A 12,780-nucleotide genomic window follows, 5' to 3' on the forward strand; every position below is an offset into this window, starting at 1 on the left:
ATATGACCTTGGCCTCTGAGGACCGTAAAGATGCGGGTGACAGTTAAAGATAGATATAAAAGCCCCGAACAAGCTATTAGCAAAAATAATCCAACAGCATGTTTTATTTAGTTTTAAACCGTTTATCTACTTAACAATTACATAGTACTTACTATATCCCAGTCCCTGTTCTGACCACTTTGAAACGGACTTGTTTAAAAGAATAACATTATAAAAATTTTTAAAGGAGTAACACATGATGGTTCAGAAGTTGTTCTTTCAGGAATTCTAGGAGAGTTCAATTTTTTGTTTTGTTTTGGTTTATAAAAATATTTATTTATTTAGGCTGCGCCAGGCTTTAGTTGTGGGATGCGTGCGGGATCTAGTTCCCCAACCAGGGATGGAACCTGGGCCCCCTGCATTGGCAGCGCGGAGTCTTACCCACTGGACCACAAGGGAAGTCCCTAGGAGAGTTCAGTTTTTTGAAACAGACAATTTTCTGACTAGCTACCAATTACAATTACACTTTCTCTTCTGTTTCCATATCTTACAGCTACCCTACCTTGCTAATTGTACTTTATATCATTACTCCTCAAACTTTTTTTTTTTTTAAACAAACTTTTTAGAACTAGAGAAGGGACTAGTGGGCATGAACAGAAATTGTCTGCTTGCAGTTTCTTTGAAGTATTTTGTCCTAAAAATTCGTGTGATTTTTGCATTCTACTCCATACACAGTCTACATTTGTTTTAATATAAAAATCCTGTTTTTAATTACTTTTTTTGTCGTGGACTTCATGTACCTCATCACCGTGTAGTTAGGGGGATATAAAACCTTGGTTTAAAAAGAACTAATTTTTTAAAAAGTACTAATTTACATGATTTTGAGTTCATATCATTATATTTGGGTACATTGATCACCAAAAAATAAGTATAAGGGGAAAAAAAGTCTAAGTCTTACTGGATCTCTTGCATTTACTCTCTTTTCTCTCCTTCTGCCTGCCTTTTGGTATATCACATACAGCTGGTTATAACATGGTGGTGCTGAGTTGCTGATTTCAAAGTTCCTTGGGAAGCTGGCTAGCTTTATCCCCCCCAAATCCAAAAAACAGAATATCGTGTTCATACTCTAACCCTAGATGGAATTATCCGATAAATATAAACTGCTTGTCAGCAGAACCCATTCTCATTTGTAGGAAAATAACTTGAGGTTAATTTCCTATTAGGAAGCGTATTAGGTTTTACGTTTCCCTCAGTATGTGTTTTGGGATAGGGTGCGGGGTGCAGGTGTGTAGGTGTAGTTAGTTGTAGGAAAAGCAAGGGAAGCTGATACCCATCATTTTGTTCCACTCATTGTGTCTGATAAAAATGTTGAAAGAGCTTTTAAGAAATACTGGGTTTATGTACCTGTTTATATGCTTTGTATCCTTATAAATAACAACACACACTCAGCATAGTGCTTATACTGTATACCAAGCACTTCTCAGTATTACATACGAATGCATTTATTCCTCACAACAACACTTATTTCATTTTCATTCTGATTTTACAGAATAATAATTAAATAACTTCCTCAAGACCATATAGCTAGTGAGTGGCAGAATGACTGTATCCATGCAGTCTGACACCAGAATCATTTTAGCTGTGTTTATAGAAGTTATTTATAAAAGTTTAAAAATTTTTAAGGATATACTGCATAGAGCCTCCAGAATATAGTTAAGTGTTCAATAAATACTCATTAAATGACTGATGTGAAATGTGTCTAAAGTAGCACAGGAGTTGGTAGAGAGGCACACACTTCTAGGAATCTTTGGAAACGGGATCTTAAAACAACAATAAGCTATTTAGAAAACACAGATCCACTTTCTTCTACTCATGTAATGACCTAAGCCACATCATGTATGTACGTGCAGAACGGTTATCGTACTGACCCAGCATGGGGAATGGGTCCATTTATTTCACCTGCTCATTTGTTTAGTCGCTCAGAAGTATATTCAGAGCCTCGTCCGGAGACAGCCATAGTTGGATGCACAGATGGGGAAAACACGGTCTCTTTTTTTCCAAGCAGTGTGCGAGGCTCAGGCAGGAAATCATTTGTACAACCTCACTATAAAGCAAAGTGAAGACTATCTTAAGTACCATGTTAAAAGTACAAATGAAATGTTGTACATTCAAAGAAGAAAGATTTCTCAATAAAAGTTAGAGAATGTTCCATGAGAGAGAGGTATCTGAAATATGAGTAGAATTTTAATAGGAAGAGTCAAATTAAATACCCAGCATAGGAACTAGCATGTAGCAGGTGCTAAGTAAATGGTAGTTCCCTCCTTTCTTCTTAAGCCGTGAAACCAAATGCAGCTAGTTTGTATTTTTTGTTCTGTCAGGTTACTCCCACACAGAATCACTAGTTCAGCCTTCTCAGTGTACTCAGAACATGGACTAGAGTGGAGAGCACGCTTTCAAGCTTGTCTGCTTAGAGACATGTGATTGAAAGCAGGCTACTTCTCTGCGTCCCGGAGATAAGATCCCAGGACAAATCGCATTTTTTAGGTACCTGAACAGTCACTTCACCTCCCCAACAGAGGGATTAAAGGAGACAATTCAGACAATTCCATCTCTAATTACGATTTTCAAGTTCAAATTTCCGCAAAGTTTTCCAAGTTCTTCTGAGTTGGCCTGGTTTTTCTTTTCAAAACGGAGCAGCCCTCCTGCAGAACCTGAGGCTTGGAGAGGTATCAGGGTGTCAGAGTGAGGGAGGCAGCGAGTTGGAGAAACTTCCCTGTGATTCTGATCTGTCAAGAATCACCACTGTAGGCACCCCTGCTGCCCCTACCTCCCCAGACCCAAGAAAAAAAATCCCAGAGTATGAAATTTGGGGTCTGCTGTGACCAAAAGAAGCAGTATTTCTCGCTTTAAAAAAAAGGGAGATTTGATGGTAACTCTGCTAAGGTGAACTTCCAGCTTCCAAAAACCAGCTGCCAGTGGTTCTGCTTCAGTGGGAGAGAGTGGATCCGCAGAATGCCCTGGGTCCCATTGTACGCAGTGCTTCTGGTGAATTGATGATATAAAGGAATTAAAAGAATACTCATTAAATTTGAAAGTGATAAGAGATCAAAAAAGGAGATTTTAGACTATTCTTTTAAAAACAGTAAAACCTCAGATGATCTCCTGTAAACTCTCTGTTAAGAGAAAGATTAAAGACCTTTCGCTGAGAGTTGAGAAAGAGTGTGTCCTAACTTCAAAGTCAAATTAACATCCACTTTGAAGGCGACACTTCTTAAGCCATTCCCATATGCTCAAGGCCTTCAGTATCTTTTAAGATCCAAATGAAATTCATAAACATTTTAAATAGTAAAAAAAAAAAGCAGCATACTTAAAGGGCATCTTCTGTATACTCACCTAATTTGCATACCGGCTAATAATAATTACAGCCACTGAATGCATATGCTGGGTGTTAAACCTGGGAATGTGTGTTTGCACGTGGTAATGGCCTTTTAAAGCCAGATTAGCTATGTAAAGAAACTCATGTGGCTCTTTTCTGTTCCAAAGCACTTTCCCCCAAATCTAAATCTAAGTTTTTATTTTGCATTTTTATGTGTGCATCTTAGCCCTTCTTTTCTGTACCTAAGGTAAGATATAAACAAAGAGGTGTCATCTGGGACTAGGATTAGGTACAATCTTCAGGTGTTTTTTTTTTTTTTAATTTTTTTTTTTATTGCGGTACGCGGGCCTCTCACTGTTGTGGCCTCTCCCGTCGCGGAGCACAGGCTCCGGACGCGCAGGCTCAGCGGCCATGGCTCACGGGCCCAGCCGCTCCGCGGCATGTGGGATCTTCCCGGACCGGGGCACGAACCCGTGTCCCCTGCACCGGTAGGCGGACTCTCAACCGCTGCGCCACCAGGGAAGCCCCTTCAGGTGGTTTTTACAGTTATAGGGCAGTGTGCTCCAGGGAGTGTGAGCTCAAGAAACAATTTGGTGGCACTCTCATTTTCTGTGGAATACAACTAATCCAGAACAGCTTGACCTTGGAGCCCAGAGGACTCAACTTGATGAAGAGCTTAGCTGGAGCTGAAGTGGCAGAGACCAAATGAATCATATCAAGTACGACCATTATGGGGCTGAAGATGATTTCTAATTAATCTTTGATCCTCTGAGGTATCACATTTCCCAAATCTATGTGTCCGTAAGGGAGCCAGTGAAAATCTGAAAGTAGCAATTTACCTAATCCTTGAACACCATGGCAGGCCTTCTACTTATGAAGGGCTGTCATTTTCCGTTCTACACAAAAACAATTGTCTACCATTCTCCTGACCGAAGTGATATTATAATGAGGGCAAACTAAATAATTTTAAAGTCTTATTTTGATGCCTGTTTTACTAGCAGCATATTTACTCTTTCAGGAGCTCCTCAAGATGTACCACCTTAATGCCTGTTTTCTCAGATGCTGAAATCTTGAGAAAAGTTAACAAACTGACTTCTGTTAAATGGATCTGAAAAATAAATACTGTTTCATTCTAGAGCTTAAGTATTAATGACATCACGCATTTGCTTGCGTTTCTATTTCTCTTAAAGTCGAATGTCCTATGAATCTGAAAACTCTACCTCTCTGTTGTTCTTTTTAATAGGCATGTCCAGACATCCTCCAGCTCCCGAGATCCCTACCTTCTATCCCCTGTCTCCGGGTGGTGTTGGACAGATTACCCCACCTCTTGGCTGGTAAGATCCTTCCTGCAACATTTAGCCAGGCGTTTGAACACGTGTTCTTCTACTTCCCATTCATGGAAATTAGCTTTATGAATGATAACACTGGAATTGAAGAAACTTCACATCAACAAGCAAGGTGCTAACTTTATTTCATTTCAATTTAAAAGATTAAAAAACATACAGACTTTGAAATGGATTGAATTCGTTTGCTAATATGTGTAGAAAATGGCTCTGTAGCATTTGCTTTGAAGCTTATAGTTTTATGGATTCAATTTGTGGCTTTGGGCATTTGCTATGCCTGTACAAAGTGTTCAGCGTGGATTTTTCTTCTCTAGTTCTTTATGAACAACTTATATTTTTGAAACATAACCTTAGATGTATTGAATATCGATCTTTGCTTATAAATGGGCAAGTGAGATAAATGACAGATAACTAGGGAGAAATGCAAGTGCAAAAGCATCTTTTGAATTTTAATAAAATAAGCACCAGTTGGAGTTCAGAGGCGTGAAAAACTGACGTTTGGACTTCTCTTTTCAGAATCCAAATGCTCTCTATTTTGTTATTTCTGAAAAATCCGTAACATTCCTTTCAAATTGTTTTAATTGTACAGGTAAAGGAAAAGAAATGTATTTAGGGAAGAAAGAATCACTGCATGTGATGTAGCCTGTTTTTGTCATTTTATTGTTAGCGTGAGGCTTTCCCTGTTCCCACTTCCCTTCCTCTCCTCTCCCCACCGCTCACTCCATGGACAGAGCGCGGCAACTTCAGCAGATGTTTTCTGTCCTTTCTTCATCTGGCTCTCAGTCCCCGCAGCTCCCACGTCAAGGCCCCAGTTTCCCTACCTTGACATCCTTAGATGATCTCTTCTTCATAAGGAGGCTCATCCTGCCATGGAAATTCCAGCTTTCTCTCTTCTCTTTGCATTAAATCTCTCAGTCAATAACTCTGTCTGAATTTAATTGATTATGCAGATATTTTCAAAGCTCCATCAATTATTCTCACTGAACTTAGCTACTCAGGGGCAATAATCCTGGGCCGCGTTGCATCAGTGGCATCTGGAAATAAAGACCGTGTAAATGCAAAGTGTGAGATGTAGGAAAAGCAGAGGGAGAGATGGACTTCTCAGAGGAGAGAGAAAATAACTCCGATGAATCGCTCTTTTATTTCTTCCCTGTAGCATGGATATATAAGGGGGGGGGGGGAAGTGCAGTGTTTTAAAAACTTTGTTCATTTTTATATAAATATAAACTTTTATTTCCTTCTTTCTTCCCTTCCCTGAAATGCTCAAAGATTCTGATAATCTACTAACCTAAAAGGAGTATCTCACCGTTCTCAGGTTCTGTTATATTCAGTAAAAACATTGTTTACCTGTTGTTCAGAGCATTCGTGGGGATGGGAGAGGGGAAGGGATAGATGACAGGTCGTTCACGGACTGCGGTGGGAGATTTCCTTCAAGGCAGACGATGCTTTGGTTGGGCGGAGGGTGTCCAGGAAGGGAAGGAGCCGGGTGACTGAAGCAATGCCCTGGTAACACTCCCCCCAAATTCTGGTTGAGTTCCTCCCCTCCTGAAACTCTTACTTCTGGTTGGTAAGTCATGCTTTGTCATTGATGGGTTCCTTTCTTCTGTGACCTCAGGCAAGGTCAGCCTGTATATCCCGTCACGGGAGGCTTCAGGCAACCCTACCCATCCTCCCTGTCAGTCGACACTTCCATGTCCAGGTAGGTGGAGGTGGAACCGGGCGCTCCAGGACAGGCTGCCCTTCCTGCGCTTGCAGCTCGCGCGCCTCTGCTTGCCTCTCGGTCCTGGCCGGGCGGGTGCACGGCTCGGCCCGCGCGTCTGTCTGCGCAGGGTGCCTGGCTCCCACACTAGGCGTCCCGGAGGGTCCTCCCCCAGCAGCGCCAGCCACGCCCACCAGGGGGATGGACTCGGCCGCCCCGGGAACCCGCGTCTCCCTCCAGAAGACTTCGCTGCCACCTGACTGTGGGACGGGAAACGTCCCCAGAGGGGACATTATCAGAAGAGCTTGTTCGATTCAAAATATGATGGGGGTGGGGTCGGGGGGGGGGGAGAATAGAGACTGGTTTGATCTGAGTTTTCTAATTTGCTCTCTATGAGGAAAGTTGTATCAGTTTCACGTGCCAGTGTTTGAAAACGCCCAGTCTAGAGCCTTCGGGACCAAGGCCGTCGGAAGAGAAGGGACGGTGCTCACAGGCTGTCAGGCGATACGGGGCTGCGTGTCCTAGTGTGTGAATCAGGCCCCGTGTGGACACGTTGGTGCAAGCGAAGCTCTGTGAGGTCTGCTGTGCCACACCGCTGTGTGTAATGCTTTTGCCTCTGGAAAGGATGGCTTCTGTGCCCTGTGCTTTGATGTACACACACATTTGTGGTGTGTCATCTGCGTGTTCAATGTGGCTTTTTCAAGGGAGCTAGCATTAACATGCTAGAAGTCAAACTGTCGGGTTAGTAACTGGTTGTGAATCTTACTTTTTTACATCGGTATGAAATTCGCAGTTTTCTGTGGCGAATTTCAGCTTTTTAAGAAACGTTATTTTTTCAGTAGGTTGTAAATCTAGCTGATTGCGAGAGGATGAGATTAATATCCTTCCCCCCAAATCTCTCTGTACACTTTTTTTTAACATTGTAAGAATTGTGTGACGACGGGATTTTCTCACGGGCAAATAACCAGCAGCATCATGTATTTTTGCAAATGGTACAGTTAGCAGAGCATTATGATTTGATCAAATGTTTGTATTTTTCCCATGCCTCCTTAATTTTTAAAAACTTGTTGCTGAAATATTACATATCCAAGCAGAGTCCCTTCTTTCCTTCCCAGAAGAAGGAATTAACTGTACAGGCGGCGATGGAAAGACCTGAGAAAGTTGTTTTTGTTGAATTAAATTGTTGACTTTAAAAGAGCTTGAAAAACAAAAATTTCTAAAGCGTATCCAAATTTATCCAAAGAGCTTGTTGAAAGTACTGTCTTCATTTGTTTTATTTTTCTTGCATGGCAGTTTCCCTCCTTTGTGTTGGATGGTAGTTGGATAGTTTAAGACTTGTTTAATGCTCTACAAGTATACTCTGGGAAAAAGCCTTTATTTTAGCATATGTAGTTTTTACCTTGAAGCAGAACTGTATCCTTCCCTTTAATTAAATCCTTCCCCTTAATTTTGTTATCGGTTTTCCATTAGGCCGGATCTCTCAAACACTACTTTCTTTATGTGTAGAAAATTATTTGGGGTGATGTTGATGGTGACCTTATTAAATTGGGGACTGAACAAATCTTCCTGTCCCCTGTCTTCTCAATTGTTCTCTCCTAGTATTAGGAAAAAAGCCAACAGGAGAAGAAGACTCTTAATGTGAAGGTTTGCTTAGGAATGTAGACAGAGAATTTAAAATGTGATGTCTTTAGATTTTTTAATCATTTAAAAAGCTAAATCTTAATATAGTGTTATATTTCCAGTAATTGTTCTTGAAATTCTTCTCTGAAAACTGCTTTGCAAGAAAAGTGACTCACTTTTTTTTTAAATCCTATGGCCTAGAGCCCTCCCAGGAGAAATGCCAGATTGTACCATTAGCTTGAAAAAAAATCTGTGGGGTGGCACGTAATTATAAATATTTTCCACCTGAATACAGAAAAGAAAGAAATTAATCATCAGCCTGCTCTAACTTAGAGTTAATACTTCTGCGTGTGAAGGTGTGTTTTCACTGTCAGCCAATAGCAGTCAGTGGGTTGTTTGGAAATTCTGTCTAGCTTTCGCTACAGCGGTACATTTTGTTTTCTTGTCTTTCCTTCTTTTAGGTTTTCTCATCATATGATTCCTGGTCCTCCCGGTCCCCACACAACTGGCATCCCACATCCAGCTATCGTAACGCCTCAGGTCAAACAGGAACACCCGCACACTGACAGCGACCTAATGCACGTGTAAGTGTGCCCCTGTCTTCACCCGCGCGTGCCTTATGGTACTAAGGACTTAAACCACGCAGTTTCTTCTCTTTCGCTGTTGTTGAATCTGCCCCCTGTCTATTATTACGGAAATCAGTGTAGCCCCGCCTCAGAAGCTCTGTCCTCAAAAGCTTGATTCTCACTGCTCTGGTTCTGGGTCTGAGATTGAAGAGGAGCACAGACCTCAAAAGATCCAGGGAAACTCACCAAAGGGGGGTGATCTTCAGAGCATAGCGACTGAGTAACTTGAGCGGTTTAGCCATTTACTCCAAGGCTTTAATTGGGTTCCGATTCTTGAGGAGCACAGGAGCGAAGTAGATTGGAGGGTTCAGTGCATTTCCTTCTAGAAAGGCAGTCACCCTGCATCTAGGCTTCAAGAGCACAGAATTCAAGGGAAAGGGGCAAACCAAGCCCAGGATTTCCTGTCGGGCCAGGGTTATCCCAGGCTGTTACAGCAGGGCTAGATTGTCCGAAGAGATTAGTAATTGAGTTTCTTAATCTAGGGTTTGTACTGGGATGGGAGGATGGATGGGGTGGCAGGGAGCACGTGATCGTCCATAAAACCCCTGCAAATACGGGCAAAACCAGCGTGCGGTGCGTGTGTTTGCGGGAGAGAGTCTAAGGTTTCATTAGCTTCTCAGAGGGGCCGTTGACCCCATAAAAGTTAAGAAGCTCAGTTCTGGAGGAGGACTGACCCCCCGCACCATATGTTCAGCTTTTCCCGAGGTGACCAGGGAGCATCTAAAAGCTTAGATGGAACATCTTCACAAGCCCATTTCCACGTTGTGTTCACCCCTTCTATAGCTATAGGTAAACTTCCTCAAACCAAAGGATCCTTATCCACAAGGAGCTGATGAGGCGCTCTTCTCAGTTGCTGGTGTTCTGGGGGCTTACAGGGAGCCCAGAGGGTGGTCCCAGCCTGAGCTGGACTCGTGGTGTAAGCAGATGCTCTGCTTCTCTCCTGCCGTGTCTTCCTTACTGGGCTCACCTCTTCCCCACCCCCGCCCTTTAGGAAGCCTCAGCATGAACAGAGGAAGGAGCAGGAGCCCAAGAGACCCCACATCAAGAAGCCTCTGAATGCCTTTATGTTATACATGAAAGAAATGAGAGCGAATGTCGTAGCGGAGTGCACCCTAAAGGAAAGTGCCGCTATCAACCAGATTCTAGGCAGACGGGTAAGTAGTGGGCTGGTCTGTAGATGTTCACGGTAACCACGGAACCTCTTCAGTAACATCTGCCCGAATGCACTTACATGCCAGGTAGTCATAGAATCATTGTATAGTCACCAGCCACCGCCATTCGGGGAGTAACAGAGAGAGCACGACAGCCTTTAGGAGGAGTAAATGATACAGTGCCTTGTAAGCAACTGAGATGGTACCTGGCGCATAGAAAACTTCCCGAAAATGATAACTGTTTGGCCTATTATCATTCTTTAAACAAATATATCTTGAGTGTCTTTTAGGTACCAGGCACTGTGGTAGGCATTAGATAATTATTGCTGAATAATATAGAGGTAGTGCTTGCCCTCGTAGAGCTTGAAGTTTTGTGACAGGATACAGATATTAGACGAATAATTGCCCAGTATATATATAATTAAAATTGTGATAAATATTGTATGAAGAACAAGGATCTGAGAAAGAACCACAGGGTGGCTGGGGAAGGGCCCACTGAGAACGTAGTCGAGGCCTGAGAGCTGCCTGGGGTTAGCCATGCGATGAACGGGGTGAGGTGAAGGGGTGTGTGTGTGTGTGTGTGTGTGTGTGTGTGTGTGTGTGTGTGTGTTGCGTGCGTTGCATGTGTGCGTGCGTTGCGTGCGTGTGCGAGTGCGTGTGTGCGTGCATTGCGTGCGACTTCGTGTGCGTGCGTTGCGTGCGTGTGCGTGCACACTCTGAAGCAGGAAACCACTTTGCCCACCCAGGGGGCTACAGAAAGGCCTGCGGGACCAGCCACGCTTCTGGGTGAACCCTGTCAAGCACATGTGGTCGGCTGCACCTTGCAAGACATAAGCAGATCGTTCCACCTCGAAGCTTTAAATGGAAGAAGTGGCACAGGCCTGAGAAGTCTTTCTAGCAAATTGCTCTCTGAATCTTAACGTGTACATGGGCCAGGTTTCTCGACTGCCTCTCTTTTTGTTGTTGCTTCTTTCACCCATGCGAAGATATTTTTCTGAGCACCTGTCATGTACCAGGAACTGGACTTACAGCTAGGACAGACACTCTTAGATTTCTTTGTCCAGCCACCAGCCCAGAGGCTAGTCAAGTCCTTCCCAGTACTTTTCTCAGGATTGAAATGGGTTTAGTTGGGTATCTGACGGGTGGTGGAGAACATTTGAATTTTTCTAATTCAAATTGCATTTTTCTGTAATTACATTGTAATTTTAGAAATGCTTCATCTTAACTTGTTGATGCTTTTCATATATGTGTGGTAGCTTTTTTTTTTTCATTTATTTATTTTTGGCTGCGTTGGGTCTTCATGGCTGCGTGCGGGCTTTCTCCAGTTGTGGCGAGCAGGGGCTACTCTTCGTTGCGGTGCGCGGGGCTTCTCATTGCAGTGGCTTCTCTTGTTGCGGAGCACGGGCTCTAGGCGCCTGGGCTTCCGTAGTTGTGGCACGAGGGCTCAGTAGCTGTGGCTCATGGGCTCTAGAGCGCAGGCTCTTTAGCTGTGGTGCACGGGCTTAGTTGCTCTGGGGCACGTAGGATCTTCCCGGATCTGGGATCGAACCCGTGTCTCCTGTGTTGCCAGGTGGATTCTTGACCACTGAGCCACCAGGGAAGTCCCGGTAGCTTCTTAAAATATGACCCTGTGTATTTGTTTTTGCAACCTCTCAAGAAATTCATGATTTGCAAATGAACATTCAGGAGAAGGAGAGTCTTGACAACCTTTGTGAGACCTAGAGATCATGTTTTAGCTGTTGTTGATAATTTTTGTCATGTTTGTTACAAACCTAATACATTTCAGCATTCATAACAGAAAACATTTAGGAGATTACCAGTCCACGTGAGGAAGCAGATGGAGGAAAGCAGGTGTTCTTGTATTATCGATTCCTGTTGGAGAGCATAAAAATGCAGCAATTTCCAATCTGCAAGACACCAGGGTTTCAGGGGTGGGATGCAGTGGTAGATTATAGCTCTTCTGGTGCCCTGTGTACAGTACTCTATCTCCCTGTGGATTCTTAAACACTTAATAACAATAATTACAACGATTTCCAAAGCCAGATCATAGCAGATGAGTGATTCCCATCATTTTTTGAAGAATTCCTCCTTGAAAGCTTAAAGGCTGGTGACGATTTTCCCTGACCCTTTAAAAGAAGAAATCAGAGGAAAAGACGGGTTCTTATTTCCGCTTGTGTAAAACTCTTAGATTTTTGTTTGTTTGTTTGTTCGTTTCTTTTTTGAGTTAAAGGTCCATGGTCCTCCAGTGGGAATTATTTTCCTGCTCTATAGAGTTAAGAATATGTGAATGTATGCTTCCTCTTTTTAATGCACATTTCCAACAGTTGCTACTTTCTCGGCTCCCTTAACGATCCCCAGATCAGAGCATGTGTCCTAAAGGATGGCTCTCATTTAAGGTCTCGCTCTGTTTTTAATTTGGACACCTGTTTCTATTTATAGGTCCCTGAGATCTTTGATTAAGATCAGGTTTTCTGTCCTTTCATAACTCCGCCTCTGGCAGGGTAGTCCTTGCTAGTTCTTTAAAGTTCCCAGCTTTAAAATCATGAAGTTTTACATTGGGATAATTAGAATTCTTAATAGTGGGCCTGAAAGTCATCCTAGAACATTTGATCTTCTGATTTTTATTCACTTCTACTGTATTTCTAGCATAGAAATGTTCGTTCATATGAATGCGTCAAGGTTTTCTACTTCGTATTCTAAATAATAATAACACAAATACTACTTTAAAATAAGCCTTTGGTTTTCAGACCTTCCAGGCTACTAAAGGAAGTCCAATTATTGCATATTTATTGTCAGAATGTCTCTTCAAATTAAATGGGTATTTCCCCAAAAACTTGGTGAATCTTTCAGTAAGCAGAAGAGATGGAAAAGCATTTTTGGTCAATTGTGTTTCAGAAATTCCTGTCAAGAAAGATCATCTTTCTAGTCTGCGTCAGACTTTATTCTTGTTTTCAGTGCAAAACTTTAATACATAGTTTCACCTACT

General features: G+C 42.6%; 1 protein-coding gene across 4 annotated transcripts in view; it reads left to right on the forward strand.

The window, feature by feature from the left end:
• LEF1 (lymphoid enhancer binding factor 1) overlaps window positions 1-12,780 on the forward strand; it is a gene marked incomplete at both ends in the record, with an annotated part of 116,080 nt that overhangs the window by 79,777 nt on the left and 23,523 nt on the right. For 2 of the 4 annotated variants that reach the window (XM_082838487.1, XM_082838488.1), the window contains 4 exons: window positions 4,599-4,689; window positions 6,314-6,397; window positions 8,479-8,601; window positions 9,635-9,797. In XM_082838487.1, the coding sequence (XP_082694613.1) occupies window positions 4,599-4,689; window positions 6,314-6,397; window positions 8,479-8,601; window positions 9,635-9,797 (461 nt within the window). The remainder of the gene's footprint in view (window positions 1-4,598; window positions 4,690-6,313; window positions 6,398-8,478; window positions 8,602-9,634; window positions 9,798-12,780) is intronic. The other 2 variants (XM_082838489.1, XM_082838490.1) reach the window with 1 other exon arrangement.

This window comes from Leucopleurus acutus (assembly GCF_964270905.1).
Source record: "Leucopleurus acutus genome assembly, chromosome: 4".
NCBI lineage: Eukaryota > Metazoa > Chordata > Mammalia > Artiodactyla > Delphinidae > Leucopleurus > Leucopleurus acutus.